At 37.8% G+C, this 13,636-nt stretch overlaps 1 protein-coding gene across 1 annotated transcript in view; it reads left to right on the top strand.

Annotated features, from left to right (window-relative positions):
• Window positions 1-13,636, top strand: part of Cad99C (cadherin 99C) — a 121,375-nt gene that overhangs the window by 69,001 nt on the left and 38,738 nt on the right. The window contains exon 2 of the mRNA XM_018547212.1: window positions 12,111-12,186. Within this exon, the coding sequence (XP_018402714.1) occupies window positions 12,111-12,186 (76 nt within the window). The remainder of the gene's footprint in view (window positions 1-12,110; window positions 12,187-13,636) is intronic.

Genomic DNA, 13,636 nt, shown 5'->3' on the forward strand with positions numbered 1-13,636 from the left:
GGCTATGTGAAGTTGGCCCCCCCACTATTGCAAATCTAAAAATGACCATTACCATTCGTTTGGTGGTCGTTTGGTGGTGTTTGGTAGTCCATTCCGGACGTTTGGTAGTCAAAGATATAATGAGAAATGTCAAAAAAAGAAGAACGCGCGTGAAGTTAGCCCCCCCATATCTAAAACTCGGCTTTGCAGACTGCAAATGCAATAATGGCTATAAGCATTCGTTTGGTGGTCGCTTACTGACGTTTGGAAGTCTTTTCTTTTTTTGACATTTCTCATTATAACTTTGACTACCAAACGTCCGGAATGGACTACCAAACACCACCAAACGACCACCAAACGAATGGTCATGGTCATTTTTAGATTTGCAATAGTGGGGGGGCCAACTTCACATAGCCGGGACGTGAATGATTCAATCGTGTGTACTAAGAATGAAGTTTTGTTAAATAGAATTGTGCGAAATAACGTAGTAATCTTCGTAATATGGAACGCAGATTGCGATATTAGCGAGAATAGCGTGAGAAACTATATTTCAATTATTACAAAGTTGATCTGAATAACAAGGAAATTTCTCACTTGAAGAAGAAGATGCCGCGTATATTTGTTCCTTTCAAGAGGAAAAATGGTGCACGCAGATCACGATGGAAATCAGATCAAGTAGCGCATATCGCTAATCAGCATCTGTATGCATGAGCCGGCCGCAACGATTGAGAACGGAGCATTGTTCTCCGCGGAACAAGAGTGATCCCGCCGAGATCGGTATTCCCGGTCTCAAACAGTCCCACGTCGGGTTCTGTTGTGCACAAGAAGGCGAACGAGGCTGGACGCGAAGGAGGGAGGGTACGATGGGATTTACGCTTCGGCTAATTTCATATAACGTGGCATGGCCTAATTAACAGCGCACGCTGCGCCGATGGCAGTAACTAGCCGGCGGACTAACGAGCTTGTACTTCTCCCTGCCTCCAAACGCGTAACTAGAAGCGACCGCGTCGCAGCGACTGTCCGGCATGCGGCCATGTGTGCAAGTGTCTCGAGTCCGCAAGTGCTTGGCGTATCGTTCACCAACGAGGGCGATGTGTGTGTGTGTTCAAGGGCGTCGCATAATGCCTCTTGTACGTGAAAGTCTCGCATCTGCGGGGCGATTGCGCGGTGGTCTCCTATCCGCGGGGAGGACGTCGCACACGCGAGAATCTCCGATGCCAAGCGTCTCGTATACCGCACACGTATGTGGCGAAATACCCGACGTCAATTTTAACGAATACTTGGATAATTTCTTTCTTTCAAAAGTTGTTGGTTTTCTTCGAAAATCTCAATAAAATATTTGAGAAACCAATGTACACTCACACATTGCAAAAAAATTTAATAAATTTTAATAAATATTTGTGTGAATAGAGTACGAACCCAAATTAAGAAATCAAAACTCAAATAAATGAATATTTACTTCTTAAAAAAAAAAATTATATTTAATGGTCTCATATACTACATAAATGTATGTTTACATTTAATAAATTTGATATTCGTTTTTTATTAAGATGAATGTAAAAAGGTTTTTAAAAATAAATATTTAGTTGATATTATTATTATTCAAACAAATATTTATTAAATTTAGTAATTTTTTTTTCAGTGCACGTATTATAGTTTCACGCGATAATCAGCTTCTCTTAAATATGCAAAATTTGATTCTCGCTTAGAATTTCGCACTCAGTTGACCAGTGAATAACTAACGGTGGATTCCTCGTCGAGTAAAAAGAATCCGCACTCTTATTCTCTCTGCTATTCTTATCGCAGATTTATTTACGTGTTGTCTGTAAATTGTGCAAATTTCAGAGGAACACAAATTTAATAACGATGGCATCGTCAATTACCGCTGGAAAGCAGAACTTAGTTCAACCCTCTCGGCGAACAACGAAAGTTCAGCGAAGGCTCCAAACGTGGAATTTTGTTAACATACCATTAATGTAATATTCTGCGAAGCACAAGATCTCGTCTTACCGGCGCTGTTTCTTCCTAATAATATGAAATGCTTGTTTTGATTAATAAACGGGCTCTTTCGATAACTCGAGTTATTCAATCTACCAGCTGTGCGCCGAGGAAGGAATATGATGCAGAACGCAGGAATATAACGCAACATCATGTTAGAGTGCGGATCAAATACTTCTTGGCACTCCATTTTCTTTTCTCTTTCACAGTGGTTACCGAGCTATCAGATAATAATATAGCGCTGTACATAATCTGACCCGAGTAGCAAGAAAGTAATACTTTACTGACCGAGAAATTATATGTTTCTAGAACGCCGGGTTAAACAAATCAAGTATGTGATTTCTCTCCAGATTTGTACGGTTTCTAGTTAATAATTAATCAATTTAGAAAGTATCTTCTTTTATGGCATACATGTTTCCGATACATAATACTGATAAAGAAAGAATTCTGTTAAATATTTTTTATGTATAGCTCATTATCGTTTATATCAATTTTGAATGAAATAAAATTAATACGTCTGATATGTCTATATTCTGTAACCTTTTTTCGTATTTAATTTCCTCGTAACACACCTAAAGCGATATCACATTCATATAATTCCTATATAAATTTTGCTTTGAATTAAATGAGACTTAGAGCCTCAAGTCTTTTCATTCTTCAAAGGTTTACTGTATACCGCAAACCTTAATTACTCCGGGCACGCCACATCGTTTATACTTGCCCCTTATGCGGATATTTGATTCTAAAGTTACAATTAGTCGCTATCGCTAACAGAGATTGCTATTAATCACGCTCAAGTCATTCTCTCGAAGAAACGGTTTCACCGTGCTTCAATCGCGTGGGCGCGAGCACGATCGCGATGAACGGAGTTACGCGGAAGAAGTGGCGAACGCGGTAGTGCATCGCGACTAGAAAGCAACGTTAAGTCCTCGCATTATTGCGATCAGCCATGCAACGCGACTCTCGCGGTGAACGAGCCGGACGCGATCCTCGCGGGATTCCTCGCGGGATGCAACACGAAATGTCGACGCCCGGTAAATCATGCTTAGATTCAGCTGTTGAGCTCATGAAGCAACGGCGAGTTTCGATCTCTCTCTCTCTCTCTCTCTCTCTCTCTCTCTCTCTCTCTCTCTCTCTCTCTCTCTCTATTGAGGCGATGCGCGTCTCATCCGTTGCCGCTGGCATTTCTTCCACGGTAGGCTGGTCAAGCCGGCTGTTAAAACCGAGACTTCCGCTCCTCGCCTCGGTCACTCGGTCACAAACCGCCAAGTTGACAGGACGTGTATAATCGAAAGTATCTTCTCTAATGCAATTGTGCTGTACTTCGAGCGAGAGGATATGGAAATATCCGCGAACATTGCGATTTTTTGATAAAATAGATTTTTCTTCGGTGAAAATGTCGAGTTGAAAATATCTTTCGTGCAGGTATTTGTAATGTTAAAAGATAAAAAAGATATTTGTAAATATATTTTACAGTAAAATTGAGGTAGAGAATAGATATTCCAAGTCAATTATTGTACGGAGAGTATTATTGGCATAGCAATTGTTAATATATCGTTCTACCGATTAATTTCTACTATACTGAAAAAAACTAAATTTTAACAAATATTTATTTGAATAGTTTTGAATAAATATTTAATACATGTAAATATATATAGATTTAATTAATACAAAACCATTAATTTCATTTAACTTATTTCTTTTATTGAGTAGAATTTGACTTTTGATACTATTCAGAGAAATATATATTAAGATTTAGTATTTTTTTTTCAATGTAAATTAATTGTGATATTAATAGAGTATTTTAGAATAACGTGATGATGGAGAGAGAAAGTCATTTATTACACTTAAAGTTATTTTGCGTAATAGTGAATCACTCCGACTTAATAAGCATAATATAAAAACTACGATTTCCTCACGTATAATCAGCGCATTATGCATACGTCTGTATCATAATCAGGACGAATCTATCACGTGGCCGATATTAATCACCTACATCTATCTTTAACGCTACTATTATAAAATTTTTTCGTCCAGCGAAATGTAGATGAACTTTCCCCCCTAGATATATTATTAATAACACCCTTCCGCCGATCTTCCGGATGGATGATGAGTACCGACAGAACGCAAAATTGCTTTCTCCTCGTTTCATTGATAAATGATGTCGACAGACACTAATTGAGAGTGATCCGCATCTTTTGCTCTCTTCGCCGGTGGGAATCCCATAAATCACTGGCGCTGATTTAATTACGATCCACGAAGCTACGCTATAATTACAGAAAAGCTTTACAATAATCGTAGATCATCGATCGATATCTGCACCTGTTTCATCTCCGCTTGTAACGCTTTCCTATTATCCCCGTTGTTCATTGTATTAATTATCTATCACGCGTAAAACATTTTATAGGTCCTTAGTATATTGATTGATCTACCTTGTCCAATATTAAATTACAAAATCATTTGTCATGGTTAGATAATAATTTAATTAACTATTTTTATTAGTTCTTCGTAGCAGTTTCCATATCGAAACTGATCAGTTGTGACGGAGTTAATGATATTTCAGAGAGATTTATTTCAGATTTAAAATAAATTAATCGCTATCTATCTGAGCTCCTGTTCAAGCGTATACGTTTCTATTATGATCCCGTGGGATCGATGCGGTTCTAGTATGTTGCGAGTGAAAGGCGCGTCGAATTTTTTCGCGTGGTCGATTTTTTAAAGTAATCAAATTCGCGAAGAAACGAGTGAAATGAAATACGCGACGACAGCTCTGAGTATCGTAAGATCTATTTAATGGAGTTAGACCGATCAATTAGAATATACGGAAACGTCGTCGGTGGAGCGAGGTCGAGAACGATCGGTAGCGCGTGAGATTTCGCTTTCAAATTCGCGCGAGTCCCTCTCTTTCCTTCTTCTTCCCTTTCCTTTTTTTACGCGAGCCTGTTTTCGCGTACAGCACACGGAGTGTTACCCCGAGGCTCGAGGTTTGAGAGGAGCGGGTATCGGGCGAGCGGAACTTTATAAATTGTAGGCGGTGGCTGTGCACGATCTTATCCGCATCTCGATCGCGGCTGCCGATTCCCCGGTTGGCGGCGGCGGGACAGCTCTCAAAGCCTGCAGCCGCATTATAAAATAAAAACTGAAGGAAAATTCACTGCTGTCTCTTCCACCACCGCCCGGTTGCTCATCTCCGCGATCAGTTTTGCATCGAGGAATCGATAAAGCAATCAAGGAAATGTCTCGGAAGAAAGGCGAAATATACTTATCTACGGTTAAAAGATGAGAAAATATCGATCACTTAAAATCCGGGGTAAAAAAATTAGCTCTCGATATTCATCTCATCAATTAGAAAAGAGAAAAACTTTTAGACGGAGAGATGTACTCGTAATTCTCTCTTTTCTCATTATATCCCTAAATCACGTAAGATGAATCACGAGTATCTTAAAAGCGGCGTGGCATCTTCCTTAATTAATTGCATTACGGCACGCGTAAGTCGGCTATTATCTCATTGCGGACGTAGGAGAGCTTGGAAATGTAGGATAGGAAATAAAGGGAATCCTCTCGTGCGCGCGCGCGCGCGGACGATGCGGCGGCGCGCCTTCAACGAGCGTAGTTTATTAACTTGGCCACTTTTAATAGCGGCACAAAGCGATGCATCTCGGCGAACCGGGCACGCACGCTCAGAGGTACGACATTCGTGCGCAATAATCCACGTCCGACGATGCGAGGTGCTCCTCTATCTCTCCCCCCTCCCCCCGCCGGAGGGAGGGACATCGTTTTAATTCAGAAATACCGCGCCTCCCCGTCTCCCGCGGAACCGGCTTACACACCGCATTCCCGACGGTCGTTCTTTATAACTGAGGATTAACAATGAAAAATATGTTTCTCCCGTATGCGTATGAGAGCAAAAACATGCGTTTCATTTTCGTTTCTTTCGTTTCCACGTCGTTTTCGTTTCCGTGAATCACCGCGAGAAACCGGTTAAAATCTATTTTTACGTCACGTACATTGTTGCAAGAAAAACTGCAAAGACGACGGCGACGTGAGATATTTTTATATTTACCGCGTATAAAAGTGTCTAAGCTAACGTTCTCGTAAGAAGCGGATGTCAGCGATCAAATATGTTTCTAAGCACGATGTAAATAAAAATATAAATAGATACAATATAATAAGAATTTTTTAAATACTCGAAGCTGAATATGGGCAATTGGATTGTACTTCAACAGACAATTCCATTAAAAGTTTAATGTATTATTTTATAAAACCAATGAATAAAACTGGTTTAGATAAAAAATTAATTGCAATCAAAATTACATCTGAAACGACTTAAAAACAAGAATAGAGAATTGTGTGTATAGTCTAATCAGCGAAAATTTTAATTTCTTTGGTTCGTTTCGTTATCTTTTCCGTTTGGTTTTAAGTCTTGCTCGGATACGTATTCTGAACGGAAGGAGAATAACAGCTTGGAGGCTGAATCGACTCTTCGATGTCAAACAGGTGCATCCTCGCTACGGTAGAAGAGACTTATGTATGCATTTTGCACACCTGTTTAGATACGTTATAGGCACCAGGACCAATATCTATAAAGTCGAAATATGGCAATGGAGCCATTTACGACGTCCTTTGTACAGTCACCACGCTAGTAGTATAATGACTGCCTCATAAAACGAACAACGCATTGCATTCGCATTATCTTGACGTTGCATAATTTTGCCATTGAATAATTTAGCGTTGATTCGTACCCATTATATCGAGTCGTTTGGTGAATCTGTTAAAAAGATTATATTGCGGGACGGTCTTGATAAAATTTTCATCGATTTCCATGAAAATATCGTTAGGAAAATTGCAAGAATTCTAGAAAGATAATAAAATAAGCAAAAGAGAAATGCGTTTTTCACATTATATTAATCCTCTGTGAATATGGAATTTCTGAGATTCCTATTCCGCTTATTTTGTAATTTTAACTAATTACCTTTTTTTCTAGGAGAATATTAAATGTTCTTCGTTTATAATACAATTAATAATGAAAAACACAGCCAGAAGCACGTGTACAAAATGCAATTATCTTTTTCCCCTTTTTCTCCTACCTAAAAATAGAAAATGCCATAGGACTTTACATTTACTAGTTTGTCCACAATTAAAGATTAAAGCGCACGTAACGTGTTTCTTATCTAATCTCAAAAGATTCAAATCAATTGCCGAATTTGTCGATAACATCTTTTTAAAATACATATTTAGATAATTCCGTTTTAATAACGGTATCATCGATTAACACCAAACGTGAATTCTTGTTGTATTTATACATATGTAATGTCAAGACACTTCAAAACCGACCACCGGTGTTTCACAACGTGTCCTACCGTGAGTACTGATTTATTTCCGACTTAGATAGCGCAGAACTGAGACACGATTGTACTTTCGCGATTAATAAGGCAGATAGCGGAAGGTGAAGTAATTCAGCCGTTGTGGAAATACGTGACGGGTAAGCGTCAGTGTGTAGTTCCTGAATAGTACTGACTTGGGTAACATACATATTTCCGGGAATATTATTATCTAAGATCAATGTTACGTATATTTATTTGACTGCCGCGTTTTACGCTACTTAGCGGCGGATCTAAGGTCACAAAGGTGCAGAATTAATCGCTTTGAAATTGATATGATCTTTGAGTACATAATAATTAGTGATAGTGTACGATAAAAATTAAAGTTATGATATTGTTGGATAATTTAAAATACACCGTAAATATGCATATATTGTACGATGAATACAAAATTAAAAGTGGTATTTTATAATCTATATATAAATTCATGATTTAATTTTTTTAATTAACATGGAAGAAGACAATAATATCTAATAAAAAACGTGAAAACCTGTATATTAATTAGATAAATTAAATAGAATTTACATAATACTATAACCACATAATTATATTTAAATGAAAACTCATGTTTTATCGATTATCATCAATAAAATCGGCATAAAATTTTTTTAAACGGAATTTATAATTAATGTCCTGTATAATCAAAATTAATGTCATGTTTGATACAGTAACAACTCGATCTTGATACGATCGGATCTGATACAATCAAGTATTACGTCTTGGATAGAAAAGTAAATATTAATATATAGTTCGAATACGAGTAAGTGTCTCTAAAGTCCGATTGCACCATTCCAACATTTAACTTTAAACAAGGCTTAAAACTCTCTCTTTCAGCTTGAGAGAGAGAGAGAGAGAGAAAGAGACTTTTAAGCCTCGCTTAAAGTCGAAGTAACGTTAACTCAATCGGACCTATGTCTCTACAAAAACTTTCCTCTAATCTTCGCGTGACCCGATTTACTTTGAAAATATCATATTCGCCTTTTCAGACGTTACATGTGAGAATAAAGCCTATCGACATGTACCTGCACTTCTGATTCCTCGGACGAAAGCGACGTGACCCTTATATCTTTTTCAGGAGTCTGTAGCGAAATTGTATACCTAATATGCTGTTATATCATTTTACTATGTAATGTATAACATAATATTACATATGAATCTTTGACTGATTCTTTATTTGTAATTATAGAATTACCAGTAATTACGGTCGGTTTGTTTACAGATTTAGTGAATTTAGTATATTTAACAAATCAATCATTCCATTTTACTCCTATTAATGTGCTTACGTATAAATTGTTTGGACAGATAATATCAACAAGAATCTAGTTAACGAAAAATTTGGAAATCGCAGCTCATAACTGATATGTGCTCTAATCGCTTTGTAACGTAAGATGTATCGACAAATTATAAGAAAGGGAATCGCGTGCGCATCCAGTTATTTTGTCTCATTCATCAATGCGTTACGGTTTCCGCTGCGACGTTAATTATGTAATTCGTAAGAATTACGCTAGGCTAGTGGAGTTTCCGTTTTAAGACAGTCCAGCGTTTTCTCACAGATCCCCGTGACGAAACTCTGTTAAAAGACCGCGCGTCGTAAGAAGAAGCGTAACCCCCGTAAACGAAGATCGCAGCGCGAAATTATCGGAAGGAAATTTTCATCGTAAACCTCCGCTGTAAACCGCGAGCTCGGATGGAACGCACTTGCGATCCCACTTATCCCCGGTATGGTGAATGGAGCTTGTTACATCAATTACGGCATCTTCTTTTACTCTCAAGATGATGCGCGCGCGCTTCGAAACGTTCCTTCGTTGTTTCGACCCGTTCGTAACACGTTTCGAAGGAAACTTAGTAAACCGCGAGAGCGAAAAAATTCGGTGAATGGTTTGCCACAACGTACATATATCTACGTATAGTGTCGGATAACGCTTTCCTTCGGCCGTGGATTTCGCGAGATAGCCTTTCTTGCTCCTATTCTATGTTCTAGAATTTATACCGAGCGATGCTGAACTTTCTTAGATTCGATTTAGAGATTCCTATACGATTTGCGTCAAACCTTTTCCCAGTAAAAATCTATTAAATCTTAATCGCGATTTCCTCCGGATAAGTGCTCGCAATAGTCTTGGCCGTAAGTATAAAGCACGTTTAATTTATTGTATTTTCCTGGAAAAAGCGGTAATAAAAGTAAAAGGAGGACCAATAAAATGTTAAAACTTTTATAAAAATTAATATCACTTTCAATAAAACGGTTTCTAATCATTTTTTTTGTTAAATATAAAACGTTTACGTTAATTTGTAGGCGTGCTTTATACTTATGGCTGAGTAGGCTGTGATTTGCTGGCTTTTTTCTACAGGGATTGCGACTCCAGGGCCAACCGAGATAACAGACTACAAGAGTCTAGCGTGAGATTAAAATATGCGAATGCATGACTGTTGCATGTACGGGAGATTTTTGCACACGCGAGACAGTTGCACGAACGACACTCCGGGCGTTAGTCTAATTTGAGTGCGAGGTGACTACACGATCTAGCGAGCACGCGAGATCCTTCGCTACGCGGAACCACAGGAACTTGTTTAATCTTTTATATCTCGATTTTTGGCTTTCGTTTGTTACATTCGCTCAAAATCGCAGACACGTACGTTATCTGGTGCAAACGTGAGAGCAATATCTTTCTTATGTCATGTTATTACGAAACGTGTAATGACTGCCTCAGCACAAAAGAATTGGAAAAGTCTGTAGAGATTGTTAGTAGGTAATATATCTTATAAAAACACATGGCATTATTTATAATTGAATAAAGGAAAAGATACAGTTAATCCTAAAGCTCGAGACATTACGCGATTGTTTTTACAATCTCTTTAATGTACCCGGATTTTTAGGGTGAATTAAATGTTTCCTTTTTTTTTGTAAATTATTGTAGGAAAAGAAGAGAAAAGGAAGAGGCATTACGCTTCTTGCGTTTTTAATTTTTCTTTAAGATTCATTGCGTGTCTTATTAATTGTCCTTTTAATTAGAAAATATAAATAAAAATGAGCCTGTTGTTATCCTACTTTAATCTGTATCACATACATATATGAAACATATTTTTACTTTTATTCCTGAATTTCTATGAATTCTTTGGAGTGGAATTTTTTTAAAGAATAAAAATTGAGTCAATCTTAACATATAGAGTGGCTCAATTTTCAATCTTTAAGAGTGAAATTTCACTCTTCAGCGTGAGCTTTCACATTAAAACTTTTTAGAAAGTACTATGCTTGAATTAGAATTGCTCCCTCTTTTCCTTAAACACTTGTCTCTTACTATCGCTTACAAAAACATACGTGTAAGTATGATGTTAGAACACAGTTGCTTAGCTTTCGACTGTATCATGATTCACTGAAAATCAATGAATCCCCGCCGAAATTTCCACTGTCTTTGTAAAAAAATGTTACCGTCTATAATGCATTTTCTAAAAAAAGAAAAAGATCATAAGAGATCTTTTATAAGTCGGAAGAAAATAGACGCGTGCGCGTAAAAAAAGCTTGTCATGTATCAAAATTTGGAATGGGTTAGTCGGAGAACTGAATATTCATTTAAAAAGTCGTGTGTTTCTGATCGAAAACCAGAGAGGTAGCAATCACAATTAGAATGCATACATAATGTGTAAACGTATGGGTGCTCGACAGTGCTCGGATTCGTGAATTCGCTAAGCCCAAACAACTGTGTGGATCAGTCATTCCTGCGGGAGCACGCATATTTGGATGAGAAACGGCGGCTTCATCTCGAGTGCGAGATGAGAAGAGCCCAACTCCGCGCCATGCGAGATTATGCGAAGCCGATAACATTGTTTTCCTTCGTTCGGTATTTTATTCACGCTGGCACACGGCCTTATTACAAGAACGGCGCATTAGCATAAGGCCTCACAGAGCCGCCCGCGCGCTATCGATCCTGCTGACTCTCGTGAAATTCTTCCGGAGTCTCTGCATGCGAAAGAGGACGCGCTCCCGATAAGCTTCTGTATCCTGTGTGCACAATCCCGCTAAATTTCCAACTGTATCCTCTCCGCATCGATAAGCGCCCAGAAACTGCCCCGGAATATCGGAGATTAGCATATTGCACACCGCTCCTCGTCCGAACATTTCAGTGGAGCGTATCGTCGCTTATTGAAAATGTAAAATACACATATAGGATATGCATATTAATTTCAAAAATCCATCTCATTATTTTACATGTATGTATATCTAAGAGTCTCAATCGAGGTTTTGTTTTATTACGATATTCGTATTTCTTTAGTTATTCCCAAGATTTAAAAGTAATTATTAACAATAGAAGAGTATCCATAATTAAGAAAAGTTTAATTACAATTCTATATATAGCAGTTCGTTTGATTTCAATTTTATTTCAAATGTTACGTTCAAAATTAGCAGATTATACGACGCGTGTTTAAAGAACTCGTTTATCATCATCTCTGCGCTAAAAGCGAATTGCATAATTCACGACGAAGTAACGTATGTCGCTAAGTTCGTGACGAAAAGTATGTCTCGTGCTTCACGATGCGCTACTAACTAAGGATTATTATCGACGATGATAGCAAGAGCATGGCTTACGAATACAATGATCTCTCTATAGTGAATAGATTTCATCAGACTGATTACGCGCGAGGATCTTCGCGATTTAGCAATTTACGATCTGCTTATATTATTACTTACATTATGCATTTTAATTGAAATAGTATAATATTGCGGTTAATTATTATTGTGATACTTTCTCCTTGCAGGCAAGAACAATGACCCGCTGGTTTTGGTGTGTGATGTGCGTGATTTTACATCTCAGGAACGTTCATTCTAAAGTCGGTAAGTAATCACTGCAATCAATTGCTTATTTCTTTTACTGTTACCGACAACATCCTATTAATCCTTTGCACGCAATTCAAGTTATTTTTAACAAATAAAAGAAGCTCAAGTATTTCGTTCTCAATTTTATTTAATACTAGAATCGTCGGAGGCCGCTATTTCATATAGGTACGTTTTTGTCTTGCAAAGTCTAGCGACAAATTTTTCAAACTTGTTGATTGACTATAGAATAGAGAGATCTAAGGACCTCTTTGTCCTGCACATATTTGTCGTATAACAAAAAAATTTTTGACGGTATTTCTGGTGTTAACAGATTGGTCTAACATGAATAAAAAAAATTTTTATTAATTAAAGAATGTTTCCTCTTTGAGGAATTATTTCCTTCAAAATTATTAAGTTTACCAAAAATATCGTTTATCGATTACAATAAAATTAAATGTTTGAAAAGTTATTCAATAAACTACTTCAAAGCATTACGTCAAAAACGATGTAAGATCGCAAAGGGTTAATAACGTAACTGAAAATTGTTTTCAAAAATTCTGCAAAGACGTCGCTCGAAACGTTCCCTCGGCTGTTACGAATGGAATAAAATGAAGTAACGACGCGTAAAAGTCAATCACAGTCGGACTGTGTGGCTTCCCACACGCGTAAATCTATCTCAGCTGATTGCCAATTACTTATGTCACGGTTGATGATGTAAGCTCTGTTTTATCGTTGACGCCGAGCATAAACGCGCGCGGATCAACGGCACGTGCGGAGGTGTGAGTTCTATGGCTTTTACTATCGTATCGCGAAGCGATCTGCATCGCGTACATCGATACGAATTGCGAGCCCGCATTATTCATGCTTCTCAACCGCGTCTGATTTACCGCCGTTACGTAATTAAGCTTTAATCATCCGTACGTCTCGCGAGTACTCGATGCAACTCTCGTTTTATGCGCGAATATAGGCTTCTTTTTTACTTTATGATCGTAAAAGAAGAATGTTAAATGCAAGTTTTGCGGAGATCCACGAGGAATCGATAAACTTGGTAAGCCATGGCAAACACGATGAACGACTACGTATGCAGAATAGAAAGAAGATGTAGGTACATACGCGAGAGAGAATGGTGTGCAGACGGCTTAGCGGAATAAAACGTACATTCCGACGTGATAATTCGCCTTGCCTGTAGATGAGAGGTATAGGCGCGGTTCTCGCGGCATTTATAAAGCGACGGTTTAACTTGAAGTGAAAAAATGTGGTGATTCATCACAAACCGAAGGTGATATTTTACGAGCGTCTGACAAAAAAGATAACCTATACTAATTAATGAACGTCTGCTTCCTGCATTGTCCTGAAAGATACCTGATACGAATAATAGGTCCATTTTCTTCAACTATGCTTCTTACATCACTTTTGTATAAAACGCAATAATTATATATTTGGTTTTTAAATATATTTTTTTAGATAT

This window comes from Cyphomyrmex costatus, unplaced genomic scaffold (assembly GCF_001594065.2).
Source record: "Cyphomyrmex costatus isolate MS0001 unplaced genomic scaffold, Ccosl1.0 scaffold61, whole genome shotgun sequence".
NCBI lineage: Eukaryota > Metazoa > Arthropoda > Insecta > Hymenoptera > Formicidae > Cyphomyrmex > Cyphomyrmex costatus.